At 48.0% G+C, this 13492-nt stretch overlaps 1 protein-coding gene across 1 annotated transcript; it reads left to right on the top strand.

Moving 5' to 3' along the window:
* Nucleotides 1-589: 589 nt before the first annotated feature.
* Nucleotides 590-8330, top strand: Krt84 (keratin 84). The gene is made up of 9 exons (XM_070035556.1): nt 590-1141; nt 2705-2913; nt 3509-3569; nt 4056-4151; nt 4979-5143; nt 5275-5400; nt 5864-6084; nt 6905-6936; nt 7990-8330. The coding sequence occupies exons 1-9, from the start codon at nt 590-592 to the stop codon at nt 8328-8330; spliced, it is 1803 nt and encodes a 600-aa protein (XP_069891657.1).
* Nucleotides 8331-13492: the final 5162 nt, after the last annotated feature.

Below are 13492 nucleotides of genomic sequence, written 5' to 3'. Positions count from 1 at the left end.
TTAATCTATCTACAATAAGCTACAGTCTCTCCATGGCATTTTTTAAAACTTGGAACTTAGAAGACGCCATCTCTCCTCTGCACACCTCCTTATCTTTTCAACCTGCACAGATGCATTGCTTGTGAACCTCTGTCTGGAACTGTCACCATCCTAACTTTCTAGTGGTTAGCCACATTTGCAATGAATTGAAGTGGGAAAAAAGAAAAGTTTTGGATTTATAGGCAAAGCAAATTAATGTCCCCATAATGGGAATTGTGGTGGACTTATGGGGGAAATATAGGACTATAATATCGATGTGTTTATGTGTTTTTAATGTTTATAGGTTTGATGGTACAGTCCTCATCCTGATGAGAATAGGTGTGTCCAGTTAGCTCATTGTGAAGGAGGTTATAGGCATGAAGAGTTTCTGCTAACTACCCAAGCTCATAAATGCCTTCAAATGGATTTTTTTTTCATTTTTATGGGGCTAATCCTCAGGTCCACACACACATAAAAGGGGTAAGAAGGATCCACTAGTCTCAAAGGGACTCCCAGCTCTAGCTTGCTCTACTGTGCAACTGCTCCTCAGCTCTCACCCAGAAAAGCTACCATGTCTTGTCGCTCCTACAGAGTTCGCTCTGGCCACCGGGTGGGCAACTTCAGCTCTTACTCAGCGATGAGCCCCCAGAACCTGAACCACTTCCGGACGAGCTCTGTCTCCTGCAGCAGTGGGTCTGGCTTCCGGGGCCTTGGCAGCTTTGGTAGTCGAAGCGTTATCAGCTTTGGATCGTGCTCACCTAGAATGGCAGCTGTAGGGCCTCGTCCCATCCGCTGTGGAGCTGGTTTTGGAGCTGGCAGTGGGATGACCTTTGGCTTTGGTGATGGACATGGTATTGGTCTGGGCATTAGAGCCAGCAATAATGTGGGTCTGGGGTTTGGAGCTGGCAGTGGCCTTGGCTATGGTTTCGGTGGCCCTGGCTTTGGCTACAGACTTGGAGGAGTTGGAGGCCCAGCGGCTCCATCTATCACAGCTGTGACTGTGAACCAGAGTCTGCTGACACCTCTCAACCTGGAGATTGATCCGAATGTCCAGAGGGTGAAGAAGGATGAGAAGGAGCAAATCAAGACCCTCAACAACAAGTTTGCCTCCTTCATTGACAAGGTACTGATGTCAACTGAACCTCTGGATTGGGGATGCTGAGAAGTAAATGGGCTTTTCCCCTTGAATAAGAGTAGATCTAGGTTTGGGACATAGCTTCTGACCTAAATTCTGCAGGCTTTTAGTAGAAGCACTGAGGGATGGTTCCCCAGATGCTCTGCTGCAGAGCAAGAACAAGCCAGGGGAGATGCTGCATGGTAAGATAGATTAAGACACTGGTCATGTCTTCCAGAGGAAAGATGGACATCCAGACAAATCTGAAGGCATTTGGGCCAACTGAAACCCATGAGTTGTTCACTTAGAAATGACTCCCACACAAGCCTATGTTTCTCCTTTGAGATCATTATGCCCTTTATGAGAGTCTCGGAGTTTCTGAGGCTAGTGGCCTGGTCTGTTCAGGCTTAGGAAAGTAAAGAATGCAGTTGAGTAATTTTCATATAAAAAGCAAAGGATTCAGACAGATGCTGTGGCTCACAGCTGTCATCATAGCTCCATAGGAAGCTGAAAACAAGAGCATCCTGGCCCAAGGATAGTCTGAAAAGAATTGTTCACAGATTCCCTTCTCAACTGGGCACAGCAGCACATATCCAAGCTACATGGGAGCTAAGATTGGGAAGGATCCAAGTACCAGTCCAACTGAAGCAGAAAAGTCAATGAGACTCTATCTTCACAGAGGGAAGCCAGATATAGCAGTACATAGCTGTGATCCCAGTGAAAGAGAAAACCTAAAAGTAGGCAGATCATGGTTTAGCCATGCACTTACTCAGGAAGTAAGACTTTAGTTAAAAAAATAAAATAACCAAATGGGGCTGAGGGGTGTTGCTTAACAGAAAGCTCAAAGACCTGAGTTTGAGCTGAAGTACTGCCTAAAAACTAAGTCCCATGGGCTACTAAGATATGGCCCAAATTGGGAATAGCCTCTGATGGTCACTGATCTTCAGAATGCTATAGGAGAATATGGGCACAGTCACTTGTATTCTTGATCTTCAGGCTACTGTTCAGGTGAACAGAGGGGTGGTTCATCCCCCCAGGCCACATCCATAGGCATATGGGAGGTGGGCTGTGTCTATAGCTGGTGAGGAACGCCGGTGAGCTAGCTTGGTTCTCTCAAACATAAAGTTGGAGCAAAGGAGCTGTAGATTCTCTTCCACTGTACCTATCACCACTGATGGAATATCTGAGATGGTAGGTATGGCTGGATTATGATTCCAGAATCCTACCTCCTAGCACCATAGCTCACCCCAAATGTTCTTCCCTCTGTTCCTTATGCTCTGTTAGAGGTGGCTGCCACTCATCCTCAGATATAGAAATATGAAGGCACAAGCAGCATCTATCTTCCCAACTACCCTATGACCTGGTTTATACCTTGTTTGGGGGTAGGGGGTGGAAATGGTACTGACATGTATCTTAACAGTAGCAAAGCCTGGATGATTACAGGGAGGTCACAGACATGCTCTTTCAGAGTCTCCTAAGTTAGAGTCCACAGAGGGGACACATGGTGGGCACTTATTAACTAATAGAGGAAGTGACACTTCAAATGCCATTGCTTTGTTCCTACTTATTTAGGTGCGGTTCCTGGAGCAACAGAACAAGCTCTTAGAGACCAAGTGGAGCTTCCTCCAAGAGCAAAAATGTGCCCGGAGCAACCTGGATCCTCTCTTTGAGAACTACATCACCTCACTCCGGAGGCAGCTAGAAGCACTAGTCAGTGACCAGGCACGGCTGCAGGCAGAGAGGAACCACATGCAGGATGTCTTGGAGGGCTTCAAGAAGAAGTGAGTGGCATCTGGGCTATACGCATCAAGGACAGTCATGGGCTTGTCCTCAGAGCAGCAGCCCCAGGCAACCGAGAGAAGCTAGAAGGACTGGGATCACATGTTGGTTATAAACCCCAGCCTGGGAAAACCTGGAGAGGGTGGGTGGTAGGAATGTGTGAAGGGGGAGGAAGAGGAAGGCCTGGAATTGGGCAGTGTATCCTTAATACTGTTGATGAGTGAATTGACCCCAGAAACAGGAGCCTTTCTCTGGTCCTGAAAACAATGCCCACATTCAGCACTGAGTTAGGTCCTAACTCCTGTTGGGGTCAAACACAATGACCTTAAGTTGTTTCTTAACAAAGAAGCATAGCAATGGGCAGGTTTTCAGATTCCAAAGCCAAGCTGAGAAAGTGAACGGGATGTGGAGGAACCCGAGGACCACAGGCTCAGGGAAGGTTTTCAAGATGGGACTGAGACAAAGATTAGCATGTGGGTGGCAACAGAGACCCATACTCAGAAAACCAAGTGTCTTCTCAGAGGTTCTCTGGGGACTTGGAGAAGACTGGCTATAACTCAAAGTGAGGACTCACCCTCCTCATCATTACCACTCCAGGTATGAAGAGGAGGTAGGATGCCGAGCCAGTGCTGAGAACGAGTTTGTGGCCCTGAAGAAGGTAAGGGAGACCAAAGGTCCAGACAAACATCTCCTCTAGGAATGCACAAGTTCTCTACTTATCCCCATCACCCCCCCCCCTCAATAAAAAAACAACTTCCTGGCTCTGGGGTGCCTAGAAGTACTCAGAATGGTAGAACCATCACATTAGGTCCCCTCTGAAGTTCTGATTCAGCTTTGATGATTTAAGATTGGGTTCTGCAAGAGCAGAGGTCAAAAAAACATGATCTTTTCTGTCTTGAATTATCTAGTTTCTTTCCTTTTAAAGAAGGACAGGAAAATATCCAGCAGCCACTAGGGGAGTTTCCATGTTGTACCAGGCTTCATTTCCACCCAATGGCTTCCTACCTGTCTCCAGATCCTGCCTAGGTAGGAAAGGTAACAGCATACAACTAATGAGCATCTGATATCTCTCTCTCTCCCTCTCTCTCTCCCTCCCCTCCCCCCTCTCTCTCTCTCGCTCTTGCTCTCGCTCTCTCTCGTGCAGGATGTGGATACTGCTTTCGTGAATAAATCTAATCTAGAAGCCAACGCAGATACTCTCAGTCAGGAAATCGAGTTCCTGAAGGTCCTGTACTTGGAGGTAAGACTCAGCTTCTCTAGGCAGGCAAGGAAATAAGCACTTAGCCTACACTCCCTGAGGGCTTAGTCAGGCTGGGGTGATTTTAAACACTGGCATCACATGTCCTACTCCCACTCAAACCTATATGCTGTCTATGTGGATGTATCTACATATGGAAAAGGTCAGGAAAACTGGCTTCTCTGACTCAGGCCTTGTATCTATGGTTCAAATCTTCCTCAGTCCTTAGATTTAAGGACTAAGGCCTAGTCCTTAGGCCTTCCTACCTCGGGATAAGGAACACTGGAAATTTGACTTTCTGGATCTGAGAAGAATTGTGTTTGATCTCATTGGCCAGACTAACTGGCTCTCTTTTGCTTTGTCAGTGATCTGTTTCATCTGGAGTAGACCTCGCTGGAGCATGGTTTTTAAGGCCAAAAACGCCTACCAGAGCCTTCACTTTACCCCTACTCTGGTTCCATGAGGGACTTGGGATATAGGAATCCCAAGATTATCATGTTCTAAAATATTGTCAGCTCTCTGTGGACTGTAAATAGCACAGCCACTTTGTGGATAAGAAGCTAAAGCTTCCCACAGTTCCCATTCCTCCCCACTAAGCCCCTAGGTCTCTATGGTTTGATGCTCACCTATGCCAGGTAGAGTGTTAGAGAGATGTCTCCAAGGTTATGACCAAGGGTTTCAGACTTTTCTTTTTTTCTTTCCCGCTGTTTGAATGGTCTTTCCTTGTCATAAACCACTCTGCCCCTGGCCTCTCAATCTGGAGACCCATTGGCAGAGTCCCAGCTACTGATGGCACTCTTAGCCATCTGCCTACCGGTTCTCCATCACAGGAAATCCAGCTGCTCCAGTCACACATCTCAGAGACCTCAGTCATTGTGAAGATGGACAACAGCCGAGACTTGAACCTAGATGGGATCATTGCTGATGTCAAGGCCCAGTATGAGGAGGTGGCCAGGCGTAGCCGTGCTGACGCTGAGTCCTGGTACCAGACCAAGGTGGGCAAGAAGAAGCCTTGGGGGAAGACTAGGGAGGGCTGAGGTTCCCCAATCCAATAGGGCCTGTGGTCTTGAACCACAGGTCTTGGAATCCTCAAAATCCCCCTTTTCTCCCCTCCCGGCTCCCCCAGTATGAGGAGATGCGGGTGACGGCCGGCCAGCACTGTGACAACCTCCGCCACACACGGGACGAGATCAACGAACTGACCCGGTTGATCCAGAGACTGAAGGCAGAGTTGGAGCACACCAAGGCTCAGGTGGGCAAAGGACGTGAGAGGGAGCCACAGAGGGAGGAGGCAAGGCAGGGCCCCTAGTTAGGGGGAGCTCTGAGTTTGATGATGGAGGATTTGCTCAGGAAGGATTCCTGTGAGGAAAAAAAAATACAGAATGGAGGGAGAATTTTCCATGCTGAAGGAAAGGCTCAGGGCTGACTCAGAGAACAGAGGAGACAGAAAGAGCAGGTGACGATACTCCATGGGTCTCAGGACAGCAGAGATCAGGAAGGGTAGAATTAGAAGGGATGAAAACTAAGAATAGTGTTCCCCTGCAGCAAACTATGGGGTTCCTACCCCTGAGAAAACAGCCACAGGAGGCTCCATCTCTGGCATGGCACCGATTTCCCTCCCCTCCCTCACCAAGAAGGGTAGTGTTTCTAACCCCACATGGGAGCCTCCCCCCTACCAAAATGCATGAAGACCGCCCCCCCCACTCTCCCTGCAGTGTGCCAAGCTGGAAGCAGCAGTAGCTGAGGCAGAGCAGCAGGGTGAAGCAGCCCTCAATGATGCCAAGTGCAAGCTGGCAAATCTGGAGGGCGCCCTGCAGCAAGCCAAGCAGGACATGGCAAGACAGCTGCGGGAGTACCAGGAGCTCATGAACGCCAAGCTGGGCCTAGACATCGAGATCGCCACCTACCGGCAGCTGCTGGAAGGGGAGGAGATCCGGTGAGTGCTCTCTCAAGGCAGTAGGAGGAGGTGAGATCAGATTTAGGTATCTAGAATGATGAACCAAGTCAGGGGAGGGAACTGGGTGAAGAAATGCTGATATGAGCAGTCTCTACAGATGACAGTACATTTCCTGCAAACATTAGTTGGTTGCCCTTGACAGAAGATTAGAAAGTGGCTCCAGCCGGCTACCCCGTGGCTCATGCCTATAATCCTAGCTATTCAGGAGACTGAAATCTGAGGATGATAGTTCAAAGCTATCCAGATTGGTGCTTTCAAATCCAAGTTTGTATACAAGCTGGAACCAGGTCATAAGGAATTTTACTTGATTCGTGAGATTGTGAAAACTAAAAATAACATACCTCAAATATTTTAATTCCACATTGTCAGAGGAAGCTCTAGAGATGTGGTATTTTCCTTTTCTTTCTCCTTTTTTATTGTGTTGGTACTGGGTCTTGAACTCAGGGTCTCATGTTCTCACCTGGCTTTTTAACTCAAGACTGGTGTTCTACCACTTGAGCCTTACCTCTGCTTCTGTCATTTTGTTGGTTATTTGGAGATAAGAGTCTCACAGAATTTTCTGTCTAGGGCTGGCTTTGAACTGCAACCCTCAGATCTCAACCTCCTAAGTAGCTAAGATTGCAGGAAGGAGACACCAACACCCAGTGAACATGACATTTTCAATGCTCCTCAGATGTATGTACAGCCAGGATGAGACCCAATGGTCCACTGGTCCACCCAGGCCAGACACCCATCTTTCAGACTTCAGGGAAGGATAGTGCATGTGAACTGATTTAGTTCTTTTTCTCTCTCTCACCAGGATCTGTGAAGGTGTTGGACCAGTAAATATATGTAAGTCACTTATGTCTTTTCCTTTTCACATTTCTTTGACCTTCAAATTTTCTTTAAACTTAGGAGGTTTGACATTGGGATCAGAAGACTCTCAAGGTGGCTGCACTGTCTAAGTCATTCAAGGGAGTGGGGTACAGGTGCCCCTGGCCTGGAAACATGTCCTCCCTGAGCTCTGGGATTCCCATGTCCTCCCTGAGCTTTGGCATGGATCACCTAAGAAGGGCTTGCAAGGCATCCCAGGTGGGAGAATGTTGTAGAAGAGAGTCAGTTCTTTTTGCTTTGAGTAGCCTGTCTTCTGAGACTTAGAGATATGGGAAGGTCTGTGCTACAGAAAGGGTACTTCTCCAGGTGGAGTAGAAGTTCCTGGTCTTGCAGTTTCTGAGAGCAAGGAGTGCGGTAGACAGGTGGGCCTGGACTTAGCACTGGTTAGCTAAACTGAAGTCTTGCATCTTGGGTCTGTGCAAGTTCCCCACTGGACTATAGAGTAGTCTCCACTGGAGCAACAGAGAGGTAACAAAGGACTTATGTAAATTATTTTCTTGTGTATTCTGGCACAGGGGAAAGATGTTAGAGAGAAGCTGTGTGTGTGTGTGTGTGTGTGTGTGTGTGTGTGTGTGTGTGTGTGTGTGTGTGTGTGTGTGTATGGATGTGCACACACACGTGCCTGCATATGCTGATACTGAGGCTTAAATGTAGGGCCTGGGTGTTGTTCCTTAGCTTTTTCACTCAAGCTAGCACTCTACCACTTGAGTCACACCTCTACTTCTGAATTTTTGGTGGTTAAGAATCTCACAGACTTTTCTGATCCTCAGATCTCAGCTTCCTGAATAGCTAGGATTATAGACATGAGCCACCAGCCATGGCTGCTCTGTGACTTTATATAATGCACAAAAGCTGTGCCTTCTAGGGCCTACTACCCACCTCCTACAACCCAACAGACCTGGACCATATGTAAATGATCATATATGGATGTGTGCTGATGCGGTTGATCTTTGAGCCACTGAGTGGACACTGACTTCTAGAGTTAACTGCTCTGCTGTGTCTTCTCCACAGCTGTGAGCAGCTCCCGGGGTGGCATGGTGTGCGGCCCTGAGCCCTTCGCCAGCTCCACCTTCTCCTGTGGAGGAAGCAGCAGCAGCATCCGGGCCACTGGCGGGGTCCTTACTTCCTGTGGCTCCAGCCTAGGCGGAGGCCGGAGCACTCTGGCTAGTGGGGAGCTGCTAAGTGCAGGCAGCAGAGGGGGCTCGGTGCTGGTGGGTGATGCCTGCATCCCCAGTGTCCCCTGCCCACTGCCCACAGAAGGTGGCTTCAGCAGCTGCAGTGGTGGCCGGGGCAATCATAGCTCCAGTGTCCGCTTCTCATCTACCACCACCTCTCGCCGGGCCAGATACTGAGAGCCGAGGCCTGAATGACCACGAAGCCAAGAAGAACCAGCTGAGCATCCCATTTCTGTCTGCTGAGGAGCACGGAGCCTGGGCTTAAGGAGTCTCTAGCCACATTTTCTGCCAGGATGCCAAGCCAGGGCTCTTGAAAGATCTTTTCATCCCAGCCCTAACTTTTCCTGACTTCCAATTGTGTTTCATTGGATCCTTCTTATTCCTCAGCCACAACCTAGAGAAATACAGATTCAGTACAGTCGCAAAAAGAAATGCAACCTGGGGGCAAAATAGGCCATGCAAAGCCCCCAAAAAGCATGAATGTGGACACCATGGTCCCCCATAGCTTTTGGAGTCATTTGGAGAAGGCAGTGGGCCCACATCCCAGCAAGCATCCTCAGCCCTCTCCTCCCCTTGCTCCTCCCTCCTCCCTTCCCAGGCAGAGATCCCTTCTTTCCTTCTCTTCTTGTCCCAGGTAGACACACAGTCCTGGTAGTCTAGGAATTCCTTGTGATGGTTCTTCTCCCAGTGGCCTGTCCTAGTTACTTGTTTTTGCTGGTTGTTGGTTGCCCTGCGGCTTGTGAGTCCCAGAGGCTTGGTGGGGTGTGGGTGGGGAGATGTGATAACCACCAGCTGTGGCCACAGCTGTATTTGTGTCTACAAGCTGCTCCAGAAAGCTGGGGGTGGGTGGGTGCCTGTTTGTACTGTTCTTTGTGTTGCTGGGTTTTCAATAAACTTACTAAGCTACTTCATAAAGACTCTCCAGCCTCTCCTTCTGAGCCACACCCACCAACCGACCCTTCTAGGATCATGCCCAGGAGAGAAATTATTATCTTGAAGAGAAGACACTGGGGAAAGAGTGCAGGCTCAGTTAAGGAAGGGTCACAGTGGCAGAAGGTAGAGGAGATTTAGACCAGAGGCTCTGAAGCAAGCAACCTGCTTCTCCGCTTCTCTCTAGGCATTGCCTAGCAACTCTGAGGTGCCCCAGCTGAACCCTCCCACTGCTCCTGGGTCCCACCTCCCCTTGCCCGATCATTTAGAATCATTACAGGAACCTCTTGGTTTTTCTGCCCCTGTTCTTGCTCCACTGCCAACTGGGTTATCAATAATACTGCTAGGGAGGATTTTTTTCCTCCTGTAAAAAGTTGCTTATGGCGCTCCTTGCTTTGAGTCCTCAGTGGTTCCTTTAGGTTTGTTTTGCTCAAAGCCGATACACTCTAACTTAAGCCACATTTCCTATCTCTGGTCCTTTGCTGGTTAATTAGAGATAAGAATCCTGAGAACTTTTCTGCTAGCTTCAAATCACTATCTTGGATCGCAGCTTCCTGAGAAGCTAGGATTACAGGTGTGAGCTTTTCTTTAAAGAGCAGAAGCATATTTTGTATCTTTACATACTCTGCCTGGCCCAGCTAACATGAGGACCTGCAGCTGACTTTACTCATGTCTTGGGCCTACCCAGCCCTAGACTCCTGCCCTCTGCTTTGAGGGACTCCTGACATTCCACCTTATTTCCCATGCTTACACACACACACACACACACACACACACACACACACACACACACACACACACACACATACACACACACACATCCCATGGGGCAGCAACACCCCCATGTGACTTTGATGCATTTTTCAGTCAGACTTTGACCTCTCTGCCATCAGTGATCATATATAGCCTCAGCCCCAAATTCACCTTTCACTGTCTGCTCTGTGAAAATGGATCTTATCCCCCTACACATATTCTCTCTCTCTCTTCCTCACACATATTCTCTCTCTCTCTTCCTCCCTCCTTCCCTCTCTCTCTCTCTCTCTCTCTCTCTCTCTCTCTCTCTCTCTCTCTCTCTCTCTCTCTCTCTCTCTCTCTCTCTCTCTCTCTCTCTCTCTCTGCCTCCTCTCTCTTTCAGGAGTTCACCTAATGCTGAGCTATGTCAGTGGACATTTTTTTGAGGTATGTTTGCTGGTTCTGGGGTTTGGACTCAGTACCTGAGAACTATCTCTGATTTTTTTTTGTTGTTGTTGCTCAAAGCTGGTGTTCTACTACTTAAACTACAGCTGCACTTTTGGCTTGTTGGTGGTTCACTAGACATAAGAGTCTCACAAACTTGGGCTGGGAAGGTGGCTCTGTGGTAGAGCACTTGCCTTGCATGCATGAGGCCCTGGGTTCCATTCCTCAGCACCACATAAGCAAAAAGAAAAAAGCCAGAAGTGGCGCTGTGGCTCAAGTGGTAGAGCACTAGCCTTGAGCTGAAGAGCTGAGGGACAGCGTCCAGGCCCAGAGTTCAGGCCCCATGACTGGACTCCCCCCCCCCCCCCCCCGCCAAAAAGAAAGAGTCTCATAAACTTTCCTGCCTGGACTAGCTTCAAACCTTGATCCTCAGATCTCAGCCTCCTGAGTAACTAGGATTACAGGCTTGAGCTACTGGCACTCAGCTCAACAGGCATTTTGGTGGGTATTAGAGAGACATTGTGGGAGGAAGGGACTTTTCTTCCTCATGGTTTCCCTGCAGGCCGCATGTGCTTTCTCCAGTGGCTGGTTCCTGCAGCACAAATGGTTTCTATAGCAACAGACACATATAGCACACAACAGTAGCAGCACTAGCTGCCAGCAAATCCAGCAATCAGTGCTCCCAGAGGCTGGAAGCACCCTACAGCTGGCAGTACCTCGAAGCCAGTTTTCTCCACTTGCCACACCCTCTTGGATAGTTCCAAAGCCTAGTGCCTCCTACCAAATAACTATGAAAAACTTCCAATACCCAAGCAGATGGAGTTTTGGTGCACCTTGGTTAACGATTTCCAAGTTCCATTGGCATGCCCCACTGTGAACAGCAGCCACACTTTCTAGTGAGGCATCCATCCCGGCCTGGCTGTTCTTTGGGCTCTCCACAATAGCCCTGGAGATTGAAGTTGGTTCTTACAATCAACATTTCTATATTCTTTAGTGTGCTCTTTACTTCTCACGAGCTCATCCCCCACAACTCCAACCCCCCCCCAAACTATTTATTTCACACTTTCCCCGTTTCAGTTACTGTGTGGTGCTGACTCCTGATTGGCCCCTGACTGATGGACCCATACCACTTTGAAGGCCTTGCTTCCAATAGATAAAGCAATTCTTTTGAGGTTGCCAAAAATGAACCAGGTATTTATTCCCTCTTTGCTCCCATGGCTTTGAACTGAGGGTAGATGTCATCTGTGGACTGAAAAGCCTCAGCTTAGAAAACTCACTTTTCTACCCAGAGAGAGGCACTGCAGAAAGAGATTCCTGTGGGTCAGAAAACATGGAGAGGGGGTGAGTCTCCGGTGCTGCTTTCTCTCATGGCTTTTCTCTGGAGGCAGGTTCAGCGGCAGCACATGACCGAAACTCTTGATCTCTCTGGCATGAGGAACCAGGAAAAGAGGTTTCTGTGTAGGTTGGGATGCAGACTGGCAGAGGAGAGGTGGAAAGGGTGTATGACTCCACCGAGACAGGTTCGCCTTGAATGTCAATCACATACACGAGACCCAAAGTCCTATTCCAAGGATGGTGAAAACTAAAGGCAGATCTGAACCTCTGCACACAAAGCCCAAAGTGGCGTAGATACAGGACAGGCACACAGCAGCCAGCATGGACTGAGGAAAATGGAACACAATTTGACATCATAGCCCTCAGAAGAAGGGGCAGAGCCCAGTGAGGCTGATTCTGGATTCAAACCATTCTTGGCCCTTCCCTCCTCCATGAAAAAAATTCCAAGGGGATTTTAGCAGGAGCCTGAAACCACACATCGTCTTCAAAATATTAAGGATACAAGCTAAAAGTCTCTTGACATCCAAGGGATCAGGAAAACATGTGCAATTTCCAAGGAGACAACAGATGTCAATGCCAAAATGAAAGATGTTAGAAATACCACATAAGCATTTAAAAGCCACCTGGTACAGTGGCTCACACCTGTAATCGCAGCTACTCTGAGGAAGAGATCAGGAAAATCATAATTCAAGGCTAGCCTGGCAAAACATTAGCAAGACCCCATATCAACCAGCAGGCTCACTGTGGTGGTGTTTCCTATTTGTCATTCCAGCTATGCAGGAGGCTACAGGGGATCATCAATCTAAGCCTGCCATGGGCAAAACTATGAAAACTGACTCTAGCTGTTGCTAGCGGAAAAAAGGGCTGAGAGTGTGGCTTGTGTACCAGAATGCCAGCCTAGCAAGTGCAAGGCTCTGAGTTCAAACCAGAACTGAAGGAAAAGATATCTCAGATCTTTACCAAAAATGTCATCCATGAGACAAAGAGAAGCACATTTGAAATGAGTTTAAAAAAAAAGAGTGGAATTTTTTCTAATTATCAAAACGATTGTTTTTAACGTATTTATGTATTAATGTACTACATGATTTTTTTGTTTCTTTTGTATGTTCTTCCCCCATGGTATAACACCTGCTTTTACTGTATCCAGTGCCCTGCATCTTTTTTTTGGGGGGGGGGGTCCGGTTGTGGGGCCTGAACTCTGGGCCTGGACGCTGTCCCTCAGCTCTTCAGCTCAAGGCTAGCGCTCTACCACTTGAGCCACAGCGCCACTTCCAGCTTTTTTCTTTTTGCTTATGTGGGGCTGAGGAATGGAACCCAGGGCCTCATGCATGCAAGGCAAGTGCTCTACCACTGAGCCACCTTCCCAGCCCTGCCCTGCATCTTGTATATACATTTTTCTAATTTGGGGAGGGGAAGGGAAATAACAAAATGCTAAATAAAGATACAGGTTGATCCAGTGTAACAATGAGATATACAAGACACTATGTTGAAAATGAACTTTACAACTTGTGGGGGGAGGGAGGGGGTGTGGGGAAGGTGGGAGGGAAGGGATGGTAGGGGAAAAACAAAGGAGGAGGCAACAATGCTCGATAGTAAATGTACTCACTACCTTACTCATGTAACTGTAACCCCTCTGTACAGTATCTTTACAATAAAAACATAAAAAACTATCAAAAATAAAACAACATGGACATTTTAGAACTGAAAAAATACAATATTTGAAATGATGAAAGTCACTAATGGGTTCCAGATCCCCAAGAACTGGATCAAGGAAAATCACTATCTTGAAGTCTACACTTAACCACTTGTGCGAATAAAGGGAGAGGAAAGCTGGACAGATATTTTTCTTTTCTTTTTGACTGTCTAAGACCTGGACTTGAACTCTGACCCTTACACTT

This window comes from Dipodomys merriami, unplaced genomic scaffold (genome assembly GCF_024711535.1).
Source record: "Dipodomys merriami isolate MVZ:Mamm:240054 unplaced genomic scaffold, mDipMer1.0.p SCAF_10, whole genome shotgun sequence".
NCBI lineage: Eukaryota > Metazoa > Chordata > Mammalia > Rodentia > Heteromyidae > Dipodomys > Dipodomys merriami.
This window is presented reverse-complemented; position numbering and strand designations above follow the sequence as displayed.

Bases quoted from the DNA above. Each gene is read 5' to 3' on its own strand.
- Krt84 (XM_070035556.1), top strand. From the start codon at position 590: ATGTCTTGTCGCTCCTACAGAGTTCGCTCTGGCCACCGGGTGGGCAAC. The intron at 2,914-3,508 runs GTGAGTGGCATC...TTACCACTCCAG, and splicing joins TTGGAGGGCTTCAAGAAGAA to GTATGAAGAGGAGGTAGGAT. The intron at 3,570-4,055 runs GTAAGGGAGACC...TCTCTCGTGCAG, and splicing joins AGTTTGTGGCCCTGAAGAAG to GATGTGGATACTGCTTTCGT.